General features: G+C 35.9%; 1 protein-coding gene across 4 annotated transcripts in view; it reads left to right on the plus strand.

The window, feature by feature from the left end:
• CNTLN (centlein) overlaps positions 1–19,552 on the plus strand; it is a gene marked incomplete at its 5' end in the record, with an annotated part of 329,914 nt that overhangs the window by 218,593 nt on the left and 91,769 nt on the right. For all 4 annotated transcript variants that reach the window (XM_082656525.1, XM_082656528.1, XM_082656526.1 and 1 more), the window contains 2 exons: positions 3,907–4,448; positions 8,321–8,495. In XM_082656525.1, coding sequence (XP_082512651.1) covers positions 3,907–4,448; positions 8,321–8,495 — 717 coding nt within the window. The remainder of the gene's footprint in view (positions 1–3,906; positions 4,449–8,320; positions 8,496–19,552) is intronic.

Consider the following 19,552-nt stretch of genomic DNA (forward strand, 5'->3'; position numbering starts at 1 on the left):
GGAGTCCGCCTGCCGATGCAGGGGACGCGGGTTCGTGCCCCGGTCCGGGAGGATCCCACATGCCGCGAAGTGGCTGGGCCCGTGAGCCATGACCACTGAGCCTGCACGCCCGGAGCCTGTGCTCCGCAACAGAAGAGGCCACAACAATGAGAGGCCCGCGTACCGCAAAAAAAAAAAAAAAAAAAAAGTGTAAAGTTGATTTAATAGATAATTCAGCAATATTTAGTGCAAGTAATTATATTTTAGCTCAAGTAATATTATTAACTAGCTGTTATGATTAACAGTAATAGAGACAATGATGATGATGATGATGATGATGATGATGATGATGAACCGTCTAGAACTTACCGTCTACTGAGAATTGTGGTATATGATCATATTTAATGCTCGTAACCTGCAAAATAGCTGTTACTATTCCCATTTCACAGATGAGGAAACTAAAGGTAAAATAGGTTAAATATTTTACCAGGTAAAGCAATCAGAGCTAGAAGTGAGATCCAGACCAGGCTCAAAATTCAATTTCCCCTAGATTGCACTGCTTCTTACTAATATTTTTATATCACCACAGTCAAAATCATTTTTTAAAGGTATAATTGTTTATTTTCATAAAATAATTTTTAAAAATACAGTCTCTTCTATTCACTCCACCCTGGAATCTAACATGCTAAAATATTTTAAAGTATATTTATGAAAACTATACTGTTTGGGGCAGTGATTAAAAACCACTGAGAGAAACCAAAGAGAAAAAGGTGGTATTCTTTTTCTGCTTGTAGTATTTTTTAGTAAATGGAGACTATAATTTCGTGATAGAGTGTTTTGGAAAAAGTAAAAATGTTCATGTATTCCTGAACACTGTATTTTCTGTCACATTATCCAGCTCTCCAATAAAGTATTTGCATTGAGAAACAACAACAGAATTTGTTTCACAGAAATATACAGAGGTCTACAATATTCTGGTAGAAACTCATATACCTCTATTTCAGGTCAAGAGTAAGCCCTACAAAGACATAAGTCCAACAGTAGGGAGTATATCATACTATGGAAAAAACTGATTAAAATTAGCTGAGATTCTTCATATTGTGTTGGGAAATATCCATGTCCCAGGGCAGCATAACCAATCGGTAAATGACTGTTGAATTAAATGAAGGGGGTTGAACTCACAAGAAGACTAAGGGTGCAGAAGGATCAGAGAGGACTGAAACTCACATTAGGAAACAACTTAGATCTTCACCATCATGAGTCAAGTCCAGTAAACTGGAAAGTGTTAAGAGTATGCATAAGTTTTTTGTGTATTTCTCGAATATTATTTTAAATCATTGGTTGTCAATGTATCAATAATGTTTTCTCCTTTGAAGGATTTGTTTTAAGGTAAGTATGAGTCCATATAGTTTTTCAATTGTTGTATTTTTTTGTCACATTATCCAGCTCTCCAATAAAGTATTTGCATTGAGAGGGATCAATAGAATTTGTTTCCCAGAAATATACAGAGGTCTACAAGTAGTCTGGTGCAAACTCATATACATCTACTCCAGGTCAAGAGTAAGCCCTGTTAAGACCTATAAAAGTTTCTTGCTTGACTCTTTCTTTCTTGACCCTAGTTCTTTGTTCATTTTCCACATATATCTGGGAAAGTCTTCTTCCCCATACGGCTTGTGGAATAGTGGGATAGGCACAAAATCCTGAACTTGAATCCCAGTTTAACCAGGAAATGTTTACGTCTGTGTGTTAAGTTTTCAGAGCTTCCATTTCCTCTTCTGGGAAGATAATTATCAATTCTGCTTACCTCACCTGTTTTTGAGATTATCAGAAGAGATTGTGTTTATTAAAAATTTTTATAAATGGTAAAATGTACTATAAAGGAACAAAATTTGCCACTCCAAAAGTCTCTTTGGCATATGGATTATTTTGAGTCAAAAATAATCAGGACCCAAAAGACTCAGGAAGAAACTTTGCCCTTCCACCTGACTGCCTAAGAGAATGAAGATAGAGGACCTATTCCAGGAAGGGAACTATCACCATAGATAACTGTAGTATAAACTAGGTGTGTGTTGTCAGGGAAGAATCTAGCAAATTGTCTGTTAAAATTTCTCTCTGTGTCCTGTTGTCTCTGCATGGTTCAGCAAACATTTGTTTACCACGAATTTGCTTTTCCATCTCCTTGTTAATTGCCTTCCTCCTAAACCACTAGCACCAACATCCTCTTTTCTCTTTAGCTGAAAATGGTATTTAAGGCGAGGAGGGTTTTGGCCATTTCATTGAGTTACTGTGTTTTCCTGGGTCTCTCCCATGTACACATGTTATAAACCCTTTGATTTTCTCCTGTTAATGTGTCTCATGTCAATTTAATTCTTAGACCAGCCATAAGAACACAGAAGGGTAGAGAGAAATGTCTTCCTCCGCAACAGTGCTTTACAAACAGTGTTGAATATTTTTCAAGATTTAAGTTGAAATCAACTCCTCCTTGAAATTTTTGTACTCATGGCTTAGAATCAGTTGCTCTTTCCTTTATGTCCAGACTTATGGCACTTAGATTCTATCCTTTATTAGCTTTATTTGTGCAATTGTCTTTGTTTCTGAATAGTTTTTGAAATTAAGTTCAAGAATTATATATTATTTCTGTGTCCTACAACATGAACACTGTTTAATGAAATAAATGTAAAAAAATTAATTCATATGAAACCTTGAAATAATTATTTTAACATTGTTAGATTCCTTTTTTTTTTTTTTTTTGGTAAAAATTCCTGTATTTTATAAACTAAGGACCTCACAACTATTAAAATTACATTTTTATAATTTAGGAAAAAGCAGCCTCAATAGATCATTTTGTATTTAGGTCATCAGTTTTTCATATGATAGTTAAATATTGAAGGCTAATTTTATTTTAATAATAAAGTTTCCCTATGTACTGTTTTCAGACTTTTTGTATAAATTTTTTTTCTCTGAAAGTATTCTTTTTCACGAGTAGTAAAATGAGGGGGAGCAAAATATATCACCCCAAAATATGTCTCTTTGGCATATTGATTATTTTAGGCTGAGTATTTTTAAGAAACTACAGACATAAGAAAAGCTCTGAAAACTGAGTAGAAGTTATCCCTTTGTAAGAAACATTTACATTTATAAGGGAAATCTCCATTTGTAAGAGGGTATACCTTGCTGTACCAGGAAGATGAAGATGACCAAATCTCTAAAAGTGTAATCAGTGGAGAAGGCAAGGACCTAAATCTGCTTAACAGCCAGACCCTTGTTTACTGTGCTTTTCCTGGGAACCTCCTATAACTGACTCCCACCCACCAAAATCTTACATAGTCTTTAGATGAAAATGGTATTTAAGGTGATGGCTTAGGCCATTTCGGGGAGTTACTCAGTTTTCCTGGGTATCTCCCAAGTATACAGGAGGTATACGTGATATTAAATTTTTGTTTTTCTCTTGTTAATCTGTCTTATATTATATATTTATATAATATATATTTATATATCTTATATTATATTTTTATATTCTTATATTTTTCTCTTGTTAATCTGTCTTATATCAATTTCATTCTGAGACCAGAAAGACCCTAGAAGGGTAGAAGGAAATTTTTTTCCTTCCCAACAGTAGACTATAAAGCCAAAGCACTTACAGTCTCAGAGAACTCTGCAGAGCTTATTAGCATACTTAGTTCTGTGTCACATTGTGTAGAATTTTAACTTCTTTTACCATCTGTCCTTTATTCAACAGATGTATTATTGCATTTTAGAATGTATTTATGTACACCACCTTAGAATTATTTAGAAATTAAGTACTTTAGATTTATTTTGTCCTTGTGCTAAATGAAATTTTATTTTCATAAGTTAGAAATGACAATAAAAATACAGTACATTCTGGTTTTGGACTTTTAAAAGAATAAATTAAACTTTTCTATTTAGGTCATTGAATTGGAAAATCGGCTAAAATCTTTTGAGAAAAGGTCAAGAAAATTAAAAGAAGGGAATAAAAAATTAATAAAAGAAAATGATTTCCTGAAATCCCTTGTGAAACAGCAGCAAGAAGACGCAAAGACCAGAGAAAAAGAGGTGGAACAACTGCAAAAGGGAAGTAAAGATGTAGAAAAAGACAAAGCTGAACTTCAAGTAAAACTCAGTGAGCTGGAGATAGAAGTCACTTCCCTAAGGAGACAAGTGGCAGAAGCTAATGAGTTGAGAAATGAAAATGAAGAGCTGATGAATTCAGTAGAGAAATTACAGCGTTCAGCAGACAAAGCTAAATCTGAGATGGCCACCACGGAAGTGAGATCTGGATCTAGACAATCTGATTGTAAGGCAACCACTACCAAGGTTAAATTTAAAGCGGCCAAGAAAAAGCGCACCGTGGGTCGTTACCACACTGTTCTCAATCACTCCATCAAGGTCATGAGCAATGTGTTTGAGAACCTCAGCAAGGACGACTGGGAGGATGTGTGCGAAAGCAGGTAAGGCTCTCATTAACTTAGCTCAGTGGTGGGGACACTGTGCATATGTAAAGCACCAGCAAGTGGAGATTGAATTTCAACTACTGTCGATTTGGTATTCAGAAAAAATACTGTCAGATCCTTTGAAATATCTTGGGAGGTCTTGTTCTGAGCTTATTGACTGAAATTTGCATGCAAAATTAGCCACAACTGCATGAGTGTTTGAATAGGTGCCAGGAAACCCAAAAGAAGGCAATGCTTGATTTCTTCCAGTGATGCTATTTTCATGCAGTCATGAGGCTTGAAATTGACAGTTTGGCAGGTTGATTTAATTTGCTGGCCCTTTGCATATTCACCACTGACAGCTAAGGATTCCCAGGCAAGCCTACTAAGTCGGTTTAGTTATCTTGTGACATGGCAACCTGGGAGGAGAAACATTTTTTCCCCTTAATTTAGTTAGATAAATTTTGAATGACCCATTTCAGCTTGTTACCAGATGTCTACAAGCTGTTTAACATCCTTTAAATTAAGAACCATCTTCACTAATTATTTCATGTATGTATTATGCAAGTCATTGTGCTAACTTTAATTGAAGGAGGTTAAAAATTAGTTCTTTAAAGTTAAAGCTCTACAGATTCCTAGTTTTAAGTTATCTAACCCCTAGTGAATAACAACAGGGAAATACTAAAAATCTATAATATTTCTTACCCTTACCCCTGGCTATACATTCATACATTGAAGCACATCAGTAAAACCACAAAGGCAAGTGGATAATAGAACACCTCTTTTTATACCTAGATAATACGGAAGTTTAATGTGGCCAGAATTGTTAACAGACACATGGAACAATTTTCCATAATTCTGTCTTGGTTTATGATGGCGCATATTTCCTTTTATTTTCCCAAGTTTTTTTTTTTTTTTTAAATCTGCAGTCATGATCTGTTTTAGATTTGGGATGTTTCTGGATAGTTTTCTTAGACATAGATCTGAAACATTTTAAAATGCAATTCTCAAACTTGTTTGCATATTAGAATCACCTGGGGATCTCATAAAAATTCCAAAGCTCAGGCCACATCCCAGAACAATTAAATCATAACTTCTGGAGTGAGATACAAGCTTCAGTATGTTTTGAGGCTCTCCAGCTGATTCCAATATGCAGACAAGTTTGCCAACCACTGTTTTAAACGATCAGTGGTCATGCCTCTGGTCTTTAGACAGGTGAAAAACTCAAAAACAAATTTATGAAAGTAAGGAAAAAAGACCAAATCTGCTCTCCTGTTTCTTTGTTACCTCTTCTAAGGTTTTCTTCCCTGTTCTCAAAAGCAGTTAGAGATAAAATCCTACTTAGCTTAAAACCCACTAAGGGCTTCCCTGGTGGTGCAGTGGTTGAGAGTCCGCCTGCCAATGCCGGGGACACGGGTTCGTGTCCCGGTCCGGGAAGGTCCCACATGCCAGGGAGCGGCTAGGCCCGTGAGCCATGGCCGCTGAGCCTGCGTGTCTGGAGGCTGTGCTCTGCAACAGGAGAGGCCACAACAGTGAGAGGCCCGCGTACTGCAAAAAAAAAAACAAAACCAAAACCCACTAAGTGTTTATCTTTGTCTTCCAGGAAATTCTGGTTTCATCTACTAATTATATCTCAGCCAGTTGGTACTACCACACTCTTCATAATATAGTGGTACATATTTACTGGTGTATGTATGTCTGAATAAATATGTGAAAGTTAAGGAATACACTCAGTTCAATTTCATCTTCTTGGTGCATGTGCAGAAGGTCACGTATTTTGGGGGATGTATCACACTATATCTCTTAAAACATAGGATTGTCATTTAAGTTATTAGCAGTGAAACTCAGTTTTACACTGTGAGGATTAATTGTTACATTTCCTGCCTGACAGAACGGTCTCAGGAATCACTCAGCTGCAAAGAATTCTCAAGCAATTAGAAATCCCACAATGGAGCCTCAGGACTTCAGGACATTCTATTTCTTTTAACTTTTCATAGTCTGAAATATAAGAAATTTACTTGGATACTGAGGAAAATAGAACTTGGCCCTTTATTTATTTGTATATAGAATATTATATAATTATTACCTTATGAATATTTATTTCCCATAGTTGAATAATATTACAAGAGCATGATGTCAAAGAACAAAAATAATATGATTTAGTAACGAGCATGAAGACCTCTATTCATGGGAAAACATGCATGGATAAGGGGAGTCCAGTGCCTAACAAGCTGTGGAGCACTCTTTCAAGGGTTTTGGGGCAGGAGGGAGTTTTATAGAGCATTATAAGAGGCAAAGCAGAAACAGGGCATGATTGGCTAGGAGGTCAGGGATTTTCTTGTAAAGCTAGCGGGTCCTATTTTCTAGGGTAAGGTAGCTAGCTAAAGTTCGCAAACTAGCTAAAGCTGAATTGGAGGATTCTGATTGGTATATGTTAGCTTTCCTTGACAGTGATGCATTTCCCGTTAGTGCAGCTGACTTAGGTTCCAGTTTCTGACACAGGCCGGGCCGCTGGGGCAGCCTGCATTTTGTGGGTCCCGATATATGAATTATCTTTATCAATGCCCATTCACTGATAGGTAATAATCAGGAGGAGTTGTTAATACCTAGAAGAAGAAAGACAGAATTTCAGCAAAACATGTTTATCAAATCTGTGGATAACGTGACACTGAAAGGGCTGGAAAATAGTTTACAAGATAGAATCAAAATCCCCAAAGATCTCAATAGACTGGGAAGATATAGTTATCCAGAAGACTACAGGGTCCTTTACTTGGCTATAAAATGTCAATTGTTCAACTATGCAATGGGAAGATATGGCACTTTGTAATAGTGAATGTAAAAGTATATTTTGTTAAATCCTGTAAGAGTCTCAGTACAATATGCATGCTGGAAAAGCTTATACAAATTTAGTCTACATCTACCAGGAGTACTACTAAATACTTCTCATTGTACACTTGAAGTATGAAATTGAATTCTGGACATAATGCTCCATCAAAATAAGCTGGTGTACTTTTCAAGAGGGACCAGGAAGGGAAAGCATCTCAAAAGCATTCATGTTAGGAGTACTTGAACAAGCTAGGGATGTTTTCCTTAGAGATGTTGCAAGCATCATATAACTATATCCAAATAGTTAGATCGTCCATGTGGAAAAGGGATTGAACTTAAATTTCTGCTCAGCATCAACACCAGCACTTCTAATCTTCTTCCCTTTATTTTTTTTCTTTAACACAAACTATTAACATACTGTGTTTTATATATACATATATAAAATTTAGTCCTCTTCTTTGTCACCTCTCTCCCCACCCCACTGGGCTGAAAGCTACCTGAGGGCAAGGAGTTTAATCTATTTTTTTTTTTCACTCACCACTTTACCCTTGTGCCCAGAAAAGTGCCTGGTACATAGTTGGTGCTTAACAAGTATTATATTGAATGATGAATACCCATAAGAGACGGAACTAGATCAATTCATGAAAGGCTCAGAGATTCAGATTTTGTTCCAGACTAGGAGAAAACTTTCTTTTAGAAATATTAAAGCTTTCTGCCCTGGGTCAGAAAGTAGTGAGTGTTCCAACCCTGCAAGCGTTGAAACATGTGCTTCCTGAGTTAACACTTGGAGAAATACTATAGAAGTGATGCTGCAAGCATGTGATATTAGATAATCTAACTTCTTGATGAGATTTTATAATTTTGTAAAATATATTTAAACAATTTTCTCTCAATATATTTAGAGTAATTTTCTCTCTTAACAATGAGAATCAGTAAATGCCCAAATTAAACTTGTAGCTACCTATATAAACTGTGCTGTAATATTATTTGGTCTTGAACTTAAAGAGGTACGTTTAACAACTCTTCTTCTTGGGCTTTATATCCCCCCTTTTTCCCAAAATCAGTGATTCTGAAGCACAGACCGTACAAAATTTGGGGAAAATTATTGTAGAAACATCCCAGAAAATAAGTCCTACAGAGGATAGAGGAGACCAGAAAGAAAGCCAAACAGAAGACAGCCAAATGCAAGGCAAAGAAATAGTACAAATACATCCAAATGTAGATGGAAAGACTCCAAAGGTATATCACAATTTTGCTTAATTATAAGCTATGTTTTTAATGTTATCTCATGCTTCATAACTTAAATCAATTTTTGTTGCCAGTGATTTAATTTAAATCCTTAAAAAATTGTTTTCTTTGGAATATACAGTGAAAATACTCACTTTTTAATAATTTTCAAGTACTAATTTAGTATAATCTTTTGCATAGATGAACATGGAAATAGATATAATTTTCCTGAATATAAATCTTAAGGTATTTATCTTTCAGCCAAAAATAAATGAATGTGATAATAAGCTCATTGCTGTTTGCAGGTATATAAAATATATGAAAAGAAGAAATTTCTGTTTTTATATTAGCCTTCATGATAATAAATTATTTAGTCTGACTAAATTTTTAAATTTCTTATTTCTACGTAATGTATTTTATTCCCCAGCGTATTTTTTTTATTTTGCTGTTCTGATTTTTTTTTAATTTCAACCTAATGTATTTTATTCCCCAATATATTTTATTTTTTTAATTTCTTTATTTTTATTTTTTCTAAAGTTTTATTTACATGTTTGCAATTGAGATGCTTATTCTGCTTATGTTTTTTTTTAACATATTAATTGGTGTATAATTCCTTTACAGTGTTGTGTTAGTTTCTGCTGTATAATGAAGTTAATCAGCTACACGTATATATATATTCCCATATGCTATCCCTCTTGCGTCTCCCTCCCACGCTCCCTATCCCACACCTCTATGTGGTCACAAAGCACAGAGCTGATCTCCCTGTGCTACGCGACTGCTTCCCACTAGCTATCTGTTTTACATATGGTAGTGTATATATGTCAATGCAACTCTCTCACTTCATCCCATCTTACAGTTCCCCCTCCCCGTGTGCTCATGTCCATTCTCTACGTCTGCATCTTTATTCCTGTCCTGCCCCTATGTTCATAAGAACCTTTTTTTTTTTTTTTTTTTGGAGACTCCATATATATGTGTTACCATATGGTATTTGATTTTCTCTTTCTGACTTACTTCACTCTGTATGACAGACGCTGGGTCCATCCACCTCACTACAAATAACTCAATTTCATTTCATTTCTTTGGCTGAGTAATATTCCACTGTATATATATATGCCACATCTTCTTTATCCATTCATCTGTCGATGGACACTTAGGTTGCTTCCATGTCCTCGCTATTGTAAATAGTGCTGCACTGAACATTGGGGTACATGTCTCTTTTGAATTACGGTTTTCTCAGGGTATATGCCCAGTAGTGGGATTGCAGGGTCGTATGGTAGTTCTATTTTTAGTTTTTTAAGGAACCTCCAATACTGTTTCTCCATAGTGGCTTTATCAATTTACATTCCCAGCAACAGTGCAGAAGGGTTCCCTTTTCTCCACACCGTCTCCAGCATTTATTGTTTCTAGACTTTTTGATGATGGCCATTCTGACCGGTGTGAGGTGATACCTCACTGTAGTTTGAATTTGCATTTCTCTAATGATTAGTGATATTGACCATCCTTTTATGTGTTTGTTGGCAATCTGTATATATTCTTTGGAGAAAAGTCTATTTAGGTCTTCTGCCCATTTTTGGATAGGGTTGTTTGTTTTCTTGATATTGAGCTGCATGAGCTGCTTGTATATTTTGGAGATTAATCCTTTGTTAGTTGCTTCGTTTGCAAATATTTTCTCCCATTCTGAGGGTTGTCTTTTCGTCTTGTTCAAGGTTTCCTTTGCTGTGCAAAAGCTTTTAAGCTTCATTAGGTCCCATTTGTTTGTTTTCATTTCCATTTCTCTAGGAGGTGGGTCAAAAAGAATCTTGCTGTGATTTATGTCATAGAGTGTTCTGCCTATGTTTTCCTCCAAGAGTTTGATAGTTTCTGGCCTTACATTTCGTTCTTTAATCCATTTTCAGTTTATTTTTGTGTATGGTGTTAGGGTGTGTTTTAATTTCATTCTTTTACATGTATCTCTCCATTTTTCCCAGCACCACTTATTGAAGAGGCTGTCTTTTCTCCATTGTATATTCTAGCCTCCGTTATTAAACATAAGGTGACCATATGTGCATGGGTTTATCACTAGGCTTTCTATCCTGTTCCATTGACCTATATTTCTGTTTTTATGCCAGTAACGTATTGTCTTGATTACTGTAGCTTTGTAGTATAGTCTGAAGTCAGGGAGCCTGATTCATCCAGCTTTGTTTTTCTTCCTCAAGATTGCTTTGGCTATTCAGGGTCTTCTGTGTTTCCATACAAATTGTAAATTTTTTTGTTCTTTTTCTGTGAAAAATGCTATGAGTAGTTTGATGGGGATTGCGTTGAAGCTGTAGCTTGCTTTGGGTCTTATAGTCATTTTCACAATGTTGATTCTTTCAATGCAAGAACATGGTATATCTCTCCATCTGTATCGTCTTTAATTTCTTTGATCAGTGTCTTAAAGTTTTCTGCATACCAGTCTTTTGTCTCCTTAGGTAGGTTTATTCCTAGATATTTTATTCTTTTTGTTGCAGTGGTAAATGGGAGTGTGTTCTTAATTTCACTTTCAGATTTTTCTTCATTAGTGTATAGGAATGCAAAAGATTTCTGTGCATTAATTTTGTATCCTGCTACTTTCCCAAATTCATTGATTAGCTCTAGTAGTTTTCTGGTGGCATCTTTAGGATTTTCTATGTATAGTGTCATGTCATCAGCAAACAGTGACAGTTTTACTTCTTCTTTTCTGATTTGGATTCCTTTTATTTCTTTTTCTTCTCTGGTTGCTGTGGCTGAAAGTTCCAAAACTATGTTGAATAATAGTGGAAAGAGTGGGCAACCTTGTCTTGTTCCTGATCGTAGAGGAAATGGTTTCAGTTTTTCACCATTGAGAACGATGTTTGCTGTGGGTTTTTCATATATAGCCTTTGTTATCTTGAGGTAAGTTCACTCTATGCCTACTTTCTGTAGAGTTTTTATCATAATTGGATGTAGAATTTTGTCAAAGGCTTTTTCAACTTCTAATGAGATTATCATGTTTTTTTTTAACATCTATTTTGGAGTATAATTGCTTTATGCTCCTTTATGCTTTATAATTGCTTTATACTATTTTATAATGCTTTATGGTGTCTTAGTTTCTGCTTTATAACAAAGTGAATCAGTTATACATATACATATGATCCCATATCTCTTCCCTCTTGCGTCTCCCTCCCTCCCACCCTCCCTATCCCACCCCTCTAGGTCATCACAAACCACAGAGCTGATCTCCCTGTGCTATGCGGCTACTTCTTACTAGCTATCTATTTTACATTTGGTAGTGTATATATGTCCATGCCACTCTCTCACTTTGTCACAGCTTACCGTTCCCCGTCCCCATATCCTCAAGTCCGTTCTCTAGTAGGTCTGTGCCTTTATTCCCGTCTTCCCCTAGGTTCCTCATGACTTTTTTTTTTTCCTTAGATTCCATGTATATGTGTTAGCATACAGTATTTGTTTTTCTCTTTCTGACTTACTTCACTCTGTATGACAGAATCTAGGTCCATCCACGTCACTACAAATAACTCAATTTCATTTCTTTTTACGTCTGAGTAATATTCCATTGTGTATATGTGCCACATCTTCTTTATCCATTCATCTGTTAATGGATACTTAGGTTGCTTCCATGTCCTGGGTATTGTAAATAGAGCTGCAATGCACATTTTGGTACATGACTCTTTTTGAATTACAGTTTTCTCAGGGTATATGCCCAGTAGTAGGATTGCTGGGTCATATGGTAGTTCTATTTTTAGTTTTTTAAGGAACCTCCATACTGTTCTCCACAGTGGCTGTATCAATTTACATTTCCATCAACAGTGCAAGAGGGTTCCCTTTTCTCCACACCCTCTCCAGCATGTATTGTTTCTAGATTTTTTGATGATGGCCATTCTGACCGGTGTGAGATGATATCTCATTGTAGTTTTGATTTGCATTTCTCTAATGATTAATGATGTTGAGCATTCTTTCATGTGTTTGTTGGCAATATGTATATCGTCTTTGGAGAAGTGTCTATTTAGGTCTTCTGCCCATTTTTGGATAGGGTTGTTTGCTTTTTTGTTACTTAGCTGCATGAGCTGGTTGTAAATTTGGGGGATTAATCCTTTGTCAGTTGCTTCATTTGCAAATATTTTCTCCCATTGTGAGGGTTGTCTTTTGGTCTTGTTTATGGTTTCCTTTGCTGTGCAAAAGCTTTGAAGTTTCATTAGGTCCCATTTGTTTATTTTTGTTTTTATTTCCATTGCTCTAGAAGGTGGGTCAAAAAGGATCTTGCTGTGATTGATGTCATAGAGTGTTCTGCCTATGTTTTCCTCTAAGAGTTTGATAGTTTCTGGCCTTACATTTAGGTCTTTAATCCATTTTCAGTTTATTTTTGTGTATGGTGTTAGGGAGTGTTCTAATCTCATACTTTTATTTGTATCTGTCCAGTTTTCCCAGCACCACTTATTGAAGAGGCTGTCTTTTCTCCATTTTATATTCTTACCTCCTTTATAAAAGATAAGGTGACCATATGTGCGTGGGTTTATCTCTGGGCTTTCTGTCCTGTTCCATTGATCTATATTTCTGTTTTTGTGCCAGTACCATACTGTCTTGATTAATTTAGCTTTGCAGTATAGTCTGAAGTCAGGGAGCCTGATTCCTCCAGCTCCGTTTTTCGTTCTCAGGATTGCTTTGGCTATTTGGGGTCTTTTGTATTTCCATACAAATTGTGAAATTTTTTGTTCTAGTTCTGTGAAAAATGCCATTGGTAGTTTGATAGGGATTGCATTGAATCTGTAGATTACTTTGGGTAGTAGAGTCATTTTCACAATGTTGATTCTTCCAATTCAAGGACATGATATGTCTCTCCATCTATTTGTATCATCTTTAATTTCTTTCATCAGTATCTTATAATTTTCTGCATACAGGTCTTTTGTCTCCTTAGGTAGGTTTATTCCTAGATATTTTATTCTTTTTTGTTGCAATGGTAAATGGGAGTGTTTTCTTGATTTCACTTTCAGATTTTTCATCATTAGTGTGTAGGAATGCCAGAGATTTCTGTGCATTAATTTTGGATCCTGCTACTTTACCAAATGCATTGATTAGCTCTAGTAGTTTTCTGGTGGCATCGTTAGGATTCTCTATGTATAGTATCATGTCATCTGCAAACAGTGACAGCTTTACTTCTTCTTTTCCGATTTGGATTCCTTTTATTTCTTTTTCTTCTCTGATTGCTGTGGCTAGAACTTCCAAAACTACGTTGAATAATAGTGGAAAGAGTGGGCAACCTTGTCTTGTTCCTGATCTTACTGGAAATGGTTTCAGTTTTTCACCATTGAGGACGATATTGGCTCTGGGTTTGTCATATATGGCCTTTATTATGTTGAGGAAAGTTCCCTCTATGCCTACTTTCTGCAGGGTTTTTATCATAAATGGGTGTTGAATTTTGTCGAAAGCTTTCTCTGCATCTATTGAGATGGTTTCTCCTTCAATTGGTTAATATGGTTTATTACATTGATTGATTTGCGTATACTGAAGAATCCTTGCATTCCAGGAAGAAACCCCACTTGATCATGGTGTGTGATCCTTTTAATGTGCTGTTGGATTTTGTTTGCCAGTATTTTGTTGAGGATTTTTGCATCTATGTTCATCAGTGATATTGGCCCGTAGTTTTCTTTTTTTCTGCTCTTTGTCTGGTTTGGTTTCAGGGTGATGGTGGCCTCGTAGAATGAGTTTGCGAGTGTTCCTCCCTCTGCTATATTTTGGAAGAGTTTGAGAAGGATAGGTGTTAGCTCTTCTCTAAATGTTTGATAGAATTCGCCTCTGAAGCCATCTAGTCCTGGGCTTTTGTTTGTTGGAAGATTTCTAATCCCAGTTTCAATTTCACTGCTTGTGATTGGTCTGTTTATATTTTCTATTTCTTCCTGGTTCAGTCTCGGAAGGCTGTGCTTTTCTATGAATTTGTCCATTTCTTCCAGGTTGTCCATTTTATTGGCATATAGTTGCTTGTAGTAATCTCTCATGATCCTTTGTATTTCTGCAGTGTCAGCTGTAACTTCTTTTTCATTTCTAATTCTATTGATTTGAGTCTTCTCCCTTTTTTTCTTGATGAGTCTTGCTAATGGTATATCAATTTTGCTTATGTTCTCAAAGAACCAGCTTTTAGTTTTATTGATCTTAGCTATCATTTCCTTCATTTCTTTTTCATTTATTTCTGATCTGATCTTTATGATTTTTTTCCTTCTGCTAACTTTGGGTTTTTTTTGTTCTTCTTTCTCTAATTGCTTTATGTGCAAGCTTAGGTTGTTTATTTGAGATTTTTCCTGCTTCATAAGGTAGGATTGTATTGCTATAAACTTCCCTCTTAAAACTGCTTTTCCTGCATCCCATAGGTTTTGGGTCGTCGTGTCTCCATTGTCATTTGTTTCTAGGTATTTTTTGATTTCCTCTTTGATTTTTTTAGTGATCACTTCGTTATTAAGTAGTGTATTGTTTAGCCTCCATGTGTTTGTAATTTTTACAGATCTTTTCCTGTAATTGATATGTAGTCTCATAGTGTTGTGGTCAGAAAAAATACTTGATATGATTTCAGTTTTCTTAAATTTACCAAGGCTTGATTTGTGACCAAAGATATGATCTATCCTGGAGAATGTTCCATGAGCACTTGAGAAAAATGTGTATTCTGTTGTTTTTGGATGGAATGTCCTATAAATATCAATTAAGTCCATCTTGTTTATTGTATCATTTAAAGCTTGTGTTTCCTTATTTATTTTCATTTTGGATGATCTGTCCATTGGTGAAAGTGGGGTGTTAAAGTCCCCTACTATGAGTGTGTTCCTGTCGATTTCCCCTTTTATGGCTCTTAGTATTTGCCTTATGTATTCAGGTGCTCCTATGTTGGGTGCATTAATATTTATAATTGTTATATCTTCTTCTTGGATCGATCCCTTGATCATTATGTAGTGTCCTTCTTTATCTCTTATAATAGTCTTTATTTTAAAGTCTATGTTGTCTGATATGGGAATTGCTACTCCAGCTTTCTTTTGATTTCCATTTGCATGGAATACCTTTTTCCATGCCCTCACTTTTAGTCTGTATGTGTCCCTGGGTCTGAATTGGATCTCTTATAGAAAGCATATATATGGGTCTTGTTTTTGTATCCATTAGGCCAGTGTGTGTCTTTTGGTGGAAGCATTTAATCCATTTGCATTTAAGGTAATTATCGATATGTATGTTCCTATTCCCATTTTCTTAATTGTTTTGGGTTTGTTATTGTAGGTCTTTTCCTTCTCTTGTGTTTCTTGCCTAGAGAAGTTCCTTTAGCATTTGTTGTAAAGCTGGTTTGGTGGTGCTGAACTTTCTCAGCTCTTGCTTTTCTGTAAAGGTTTTAATTTCTCCATCAAATATGAATGAGATCCATGCTGGGTAGAGTAATCTTGGTTTTAGGTTTTTCTCCTTCATCACTTTAAATATGTCCTGCTAGTCCCTTCTGGCTTGTAGAGTTTCTGCTAAAAGATCAGCTGTTAACCTTATGGGGATTCCCTTCTGTGTTATTTGTTGTTTTTCCCTTGCTGCTTTTAATGTTTTCTTTGTATTTAATTTTTGATAGTTTGATTAATATGTGTCTTGGTGTGTTTCTGCTTGGATTTATCCTCTGTGGGACTCTCTGTGCTTCCTGGACTTGATTAACTATTTCCTTTCCCATATTAGGGAAGTTTTCCACTATAATCTCTTCAAATATTTTCTCAGTCCCTTTCTTTTTCTCTTCTTCTTCTGGGACCCCTGTAATTCGAATGTTGGTGTGTTTAATGTTGTCCTAGAGGTTTCTGAGACTGTCCTCAGTTCTTTTCATTCTTTTTTCTTTATTCTGCTCTGCAGTAGTTATTTCCACTATTTTTTCTTCCAGGTCACTTATCCGTTCTTCTGCCTGAGTTATTCTGCTATTGATCCCTTCTAGAGTATTTTAAATTTCATTTATTGGGTTGTTCATTGTTGCTTGTTTCCTCTTTAGTTCTTCTAGGTCCTTGTTAAATGTTTCTTGCATTTTCTCTATTCTATTTCCAAGATTTTGGATCATCTTTACTATCATTATTCTGAATTCTTTTTCAGGTAGAGTGCCTATTTCTTCTTCATTTGTTAGGTCTGGTGGGTTTTTACCTTGCTCCTTCATCTGGTATGTGTTTTTCTGTCTTCTCATTTTGCTTATCTTACTGCGTTTGCAGTCTCCTTTTTGCAGACTGCAGGTTCGTAGTTCTCGTTGTTTTTGGTGTCTGTCCCCAGTGGCTAAAGTTGGTTCAGTGGGTTGTGTAGGCTTCCTGGTGGAGGGGACTAGTGCCTGTGTCTGGTGGATGAAGCTGAATCTTGTCTTTGTGGTGGGCTGGTCCAGGTCTGGTGGTATGTTCTGGGGTGTCTGTGAACATAGTATGATTTTAGGCAGCCTCTCTGCTAATGGATGGTGTTGTGTTCCTGTCTTGCTAGTTGTTTGGCATGGGGTGTCCAGCTCTGGAGCTTGCTGGTCGTTGAGAGGAGGTGGGTCTTAACGTTGAGATGGAGATCTCCGGGAGAGGTCTCACCGATTGATATTACACAGGGCCGGGACGTCTCTGGTTGACCAGTGTGCTGAACTTGGCACTCCCACATCAGAGGCTCAGGCCTGACACCCGGCCGGAGCACCAAGACCCTGTCAGTCTCACGGCCAGGTACGTGGGGAGTTTCTTGCCTTTTTGGAAACCTGAGGTCTTCTGCCAGTTTTCAGTAGGTGTTCTGTAGGAGTTGTTCCGCATGTAGATGTATTTCTGATGTATTTGTGGGGAGGAAGGTGATCTCCTCCACATCTTACTCCACCATCTTGAAGCACCCCCCATCCCCAATATATTTTAAATCTTAAAATATTGACGTTCCAAAACAACTTATTCAATAATTCTTATCATTGATACATCATGTCATCAAAAGTTTTATCTATTCAACATAAATCAGTGAAAAAATGAAAAAAGGTAATTTTATTTTGTTTAAAAAAAAAAAGATTACCATTGAAGTAACATATAAGGTTCTTTAAAAACCTAATTCGAAGTGTTTATTATTTGAGATCTGGCCAGAACTTTAGAGGAAAAAGTTCCAGGATGACAAAAGTTTATTTTAGTTACTACCATGATGAAGAATTATATTCTAAGTACCTGCTGATTGAGTGGTTGGTTGATAAATAGATTTTACAGAAAACTATTTTGTTATACATTATATTATTGTGAATTTTGTTTATTTGCAGTCGATTTTGTGCTGCTTAATGAGTTTATAAATAAAAGGAACTCATAATTCTATTCATAAAATAAGAGAGTGTTAGTGTAAACTACTTTGAGTAGATCTGTGTACATTGTTGGCAGTCAGAAAGTAACAGTTGATCAAATTGTACCAGCTGGGTTTGGGAAATAGTAGAACTTCTCCCTCACTCCAAAGGTAACCATTATCTTACCTTTAATCACTCCCCTTCTTTTCTTTATAATTTTATTTCTTCTAATATTATGGTTAATTTTGCCTGCTTTTGAACTTTATGGAATCTATAAGGTATGTCTTTTGTTTCTTGCCTTATTTTATTCAGTGTTATGTGGAGTTCATTCATTTTTTTTGTTGTATATAGTATTTCATTGTCCGAATATATCACAATTTATTTATCCATTCTATTGCTGAATTTTGGGTTGCTTCAGTTTGGATTTCTTGCAAATAATGTTGCAATGAATATTCTTGTAAATGTCTTCCACTGTACTGGTATGGACGTGTCTGTAATGAAATCCCTAGGGGATAGAATTACTGCACCATAGACTATGTGTTTCTACGATTTTCGGTGATACTGCTATTTTCCAAAGTGTTGTACCCACCAACAGGCTGTAAACGTTTTTACTGCTTCTCATCAACATTTGTTATGTTAGTCCTTCTTATCTCAGCCACTTTTGTTTGTATGTTGAGGTATATCATTGTGGGTTTAGTTTACATTGTGTGATTACTAATAAAGTGTTGAATAATACTTTCTTACAATTATTGACCATTTGGAATTCTTCAGTGAATTGCTTCCTCAACTCTGTGCCATTTACAAATGAGTTGTCCGTCTTTTTCTTATTCATCTGTAGGAGTTCTTACATATGCTACATATGAGCCTTATGTTGATTATATACACTGTAGATATCTTGCCCTACTCCATGCTATGCCTTTTCACCTTTTTTATTGGAATCTTTTGGGGAATAGAACATCATAATTCTATTGTGGTCAAATTTAACAATTTTTTTCCTGTATGAATAACACTTTTTATGTTCTCTATAATTATTTTTTACCTACTTCAACTTAGATATTTTTTATACTACCTTACTTGTTATCTTTTTCTATTTTAACTGATTTACTGTTTTGATTTTTATGTCTGTCTGGCATTGATTTTTGCATGTGATGAATGATAGGGATTAAGTTTTACACTTTTCCCCACTGTTCAACAGCACCAACTTTGCTGTAAATCACACGTGCATATACATGCAGGTATGTCTCTAGACTTTTTCTTCTGTTCCATCAGTATATTTATCTATACCATACTGTCTCATTAATATTATTGTATAGTACTCCTGATTTATAATAGAGCAAGTCTCCCACCTTGTTTTCTTTCAAGAGTCTCTTCAGTATTCTTGGTCCTTGGCTCTTTAGAATCAGCTTCTCACAAACAATCCTTTGGGATTTTGATAGGGACTGTATAAATATAAATTTAATAATAAAACTATGAGAAGACTCTGAAAGGTGGAGAGGAGACACACTGGGTAGGGATCTCAGCACTGAAAGAAGAACATGATTGGTGAGTTCTCTGGGTTTTCATTTTGCCTGACATATCCTGGCCTGGGTGCTGAAGAAACCTGCAACTTGGGAAGGCCAATTGGTTAGATGATAAAAGCCCCCTGTAAAACCCTGTTCTCTCTAGTCAAAGGACTAGGAAATGGACAGCCCAGTAAGACAGAAAACTTTTACACAATAACTGTACTACTCTAGCCGAACACCACAGAAAAAATTACAACCCTACAGCTACCCCCACCAGTAAAGACCTAGTGGGGAACCTACACTTTCACTCTCACCTGGCTATA

Source organism: Grampus griseus (assembly GCF_964374135.1).
Source record: "Grampus griseus genome assembly, chromosome: 6".
Classification (NCBI taxonomy): domain Eukaryota; kingdom Metazoa; phylum Chordata; class Mammalia; order Artiodactyla; family Delphinidae; genus Grampus; species Grampus griseus.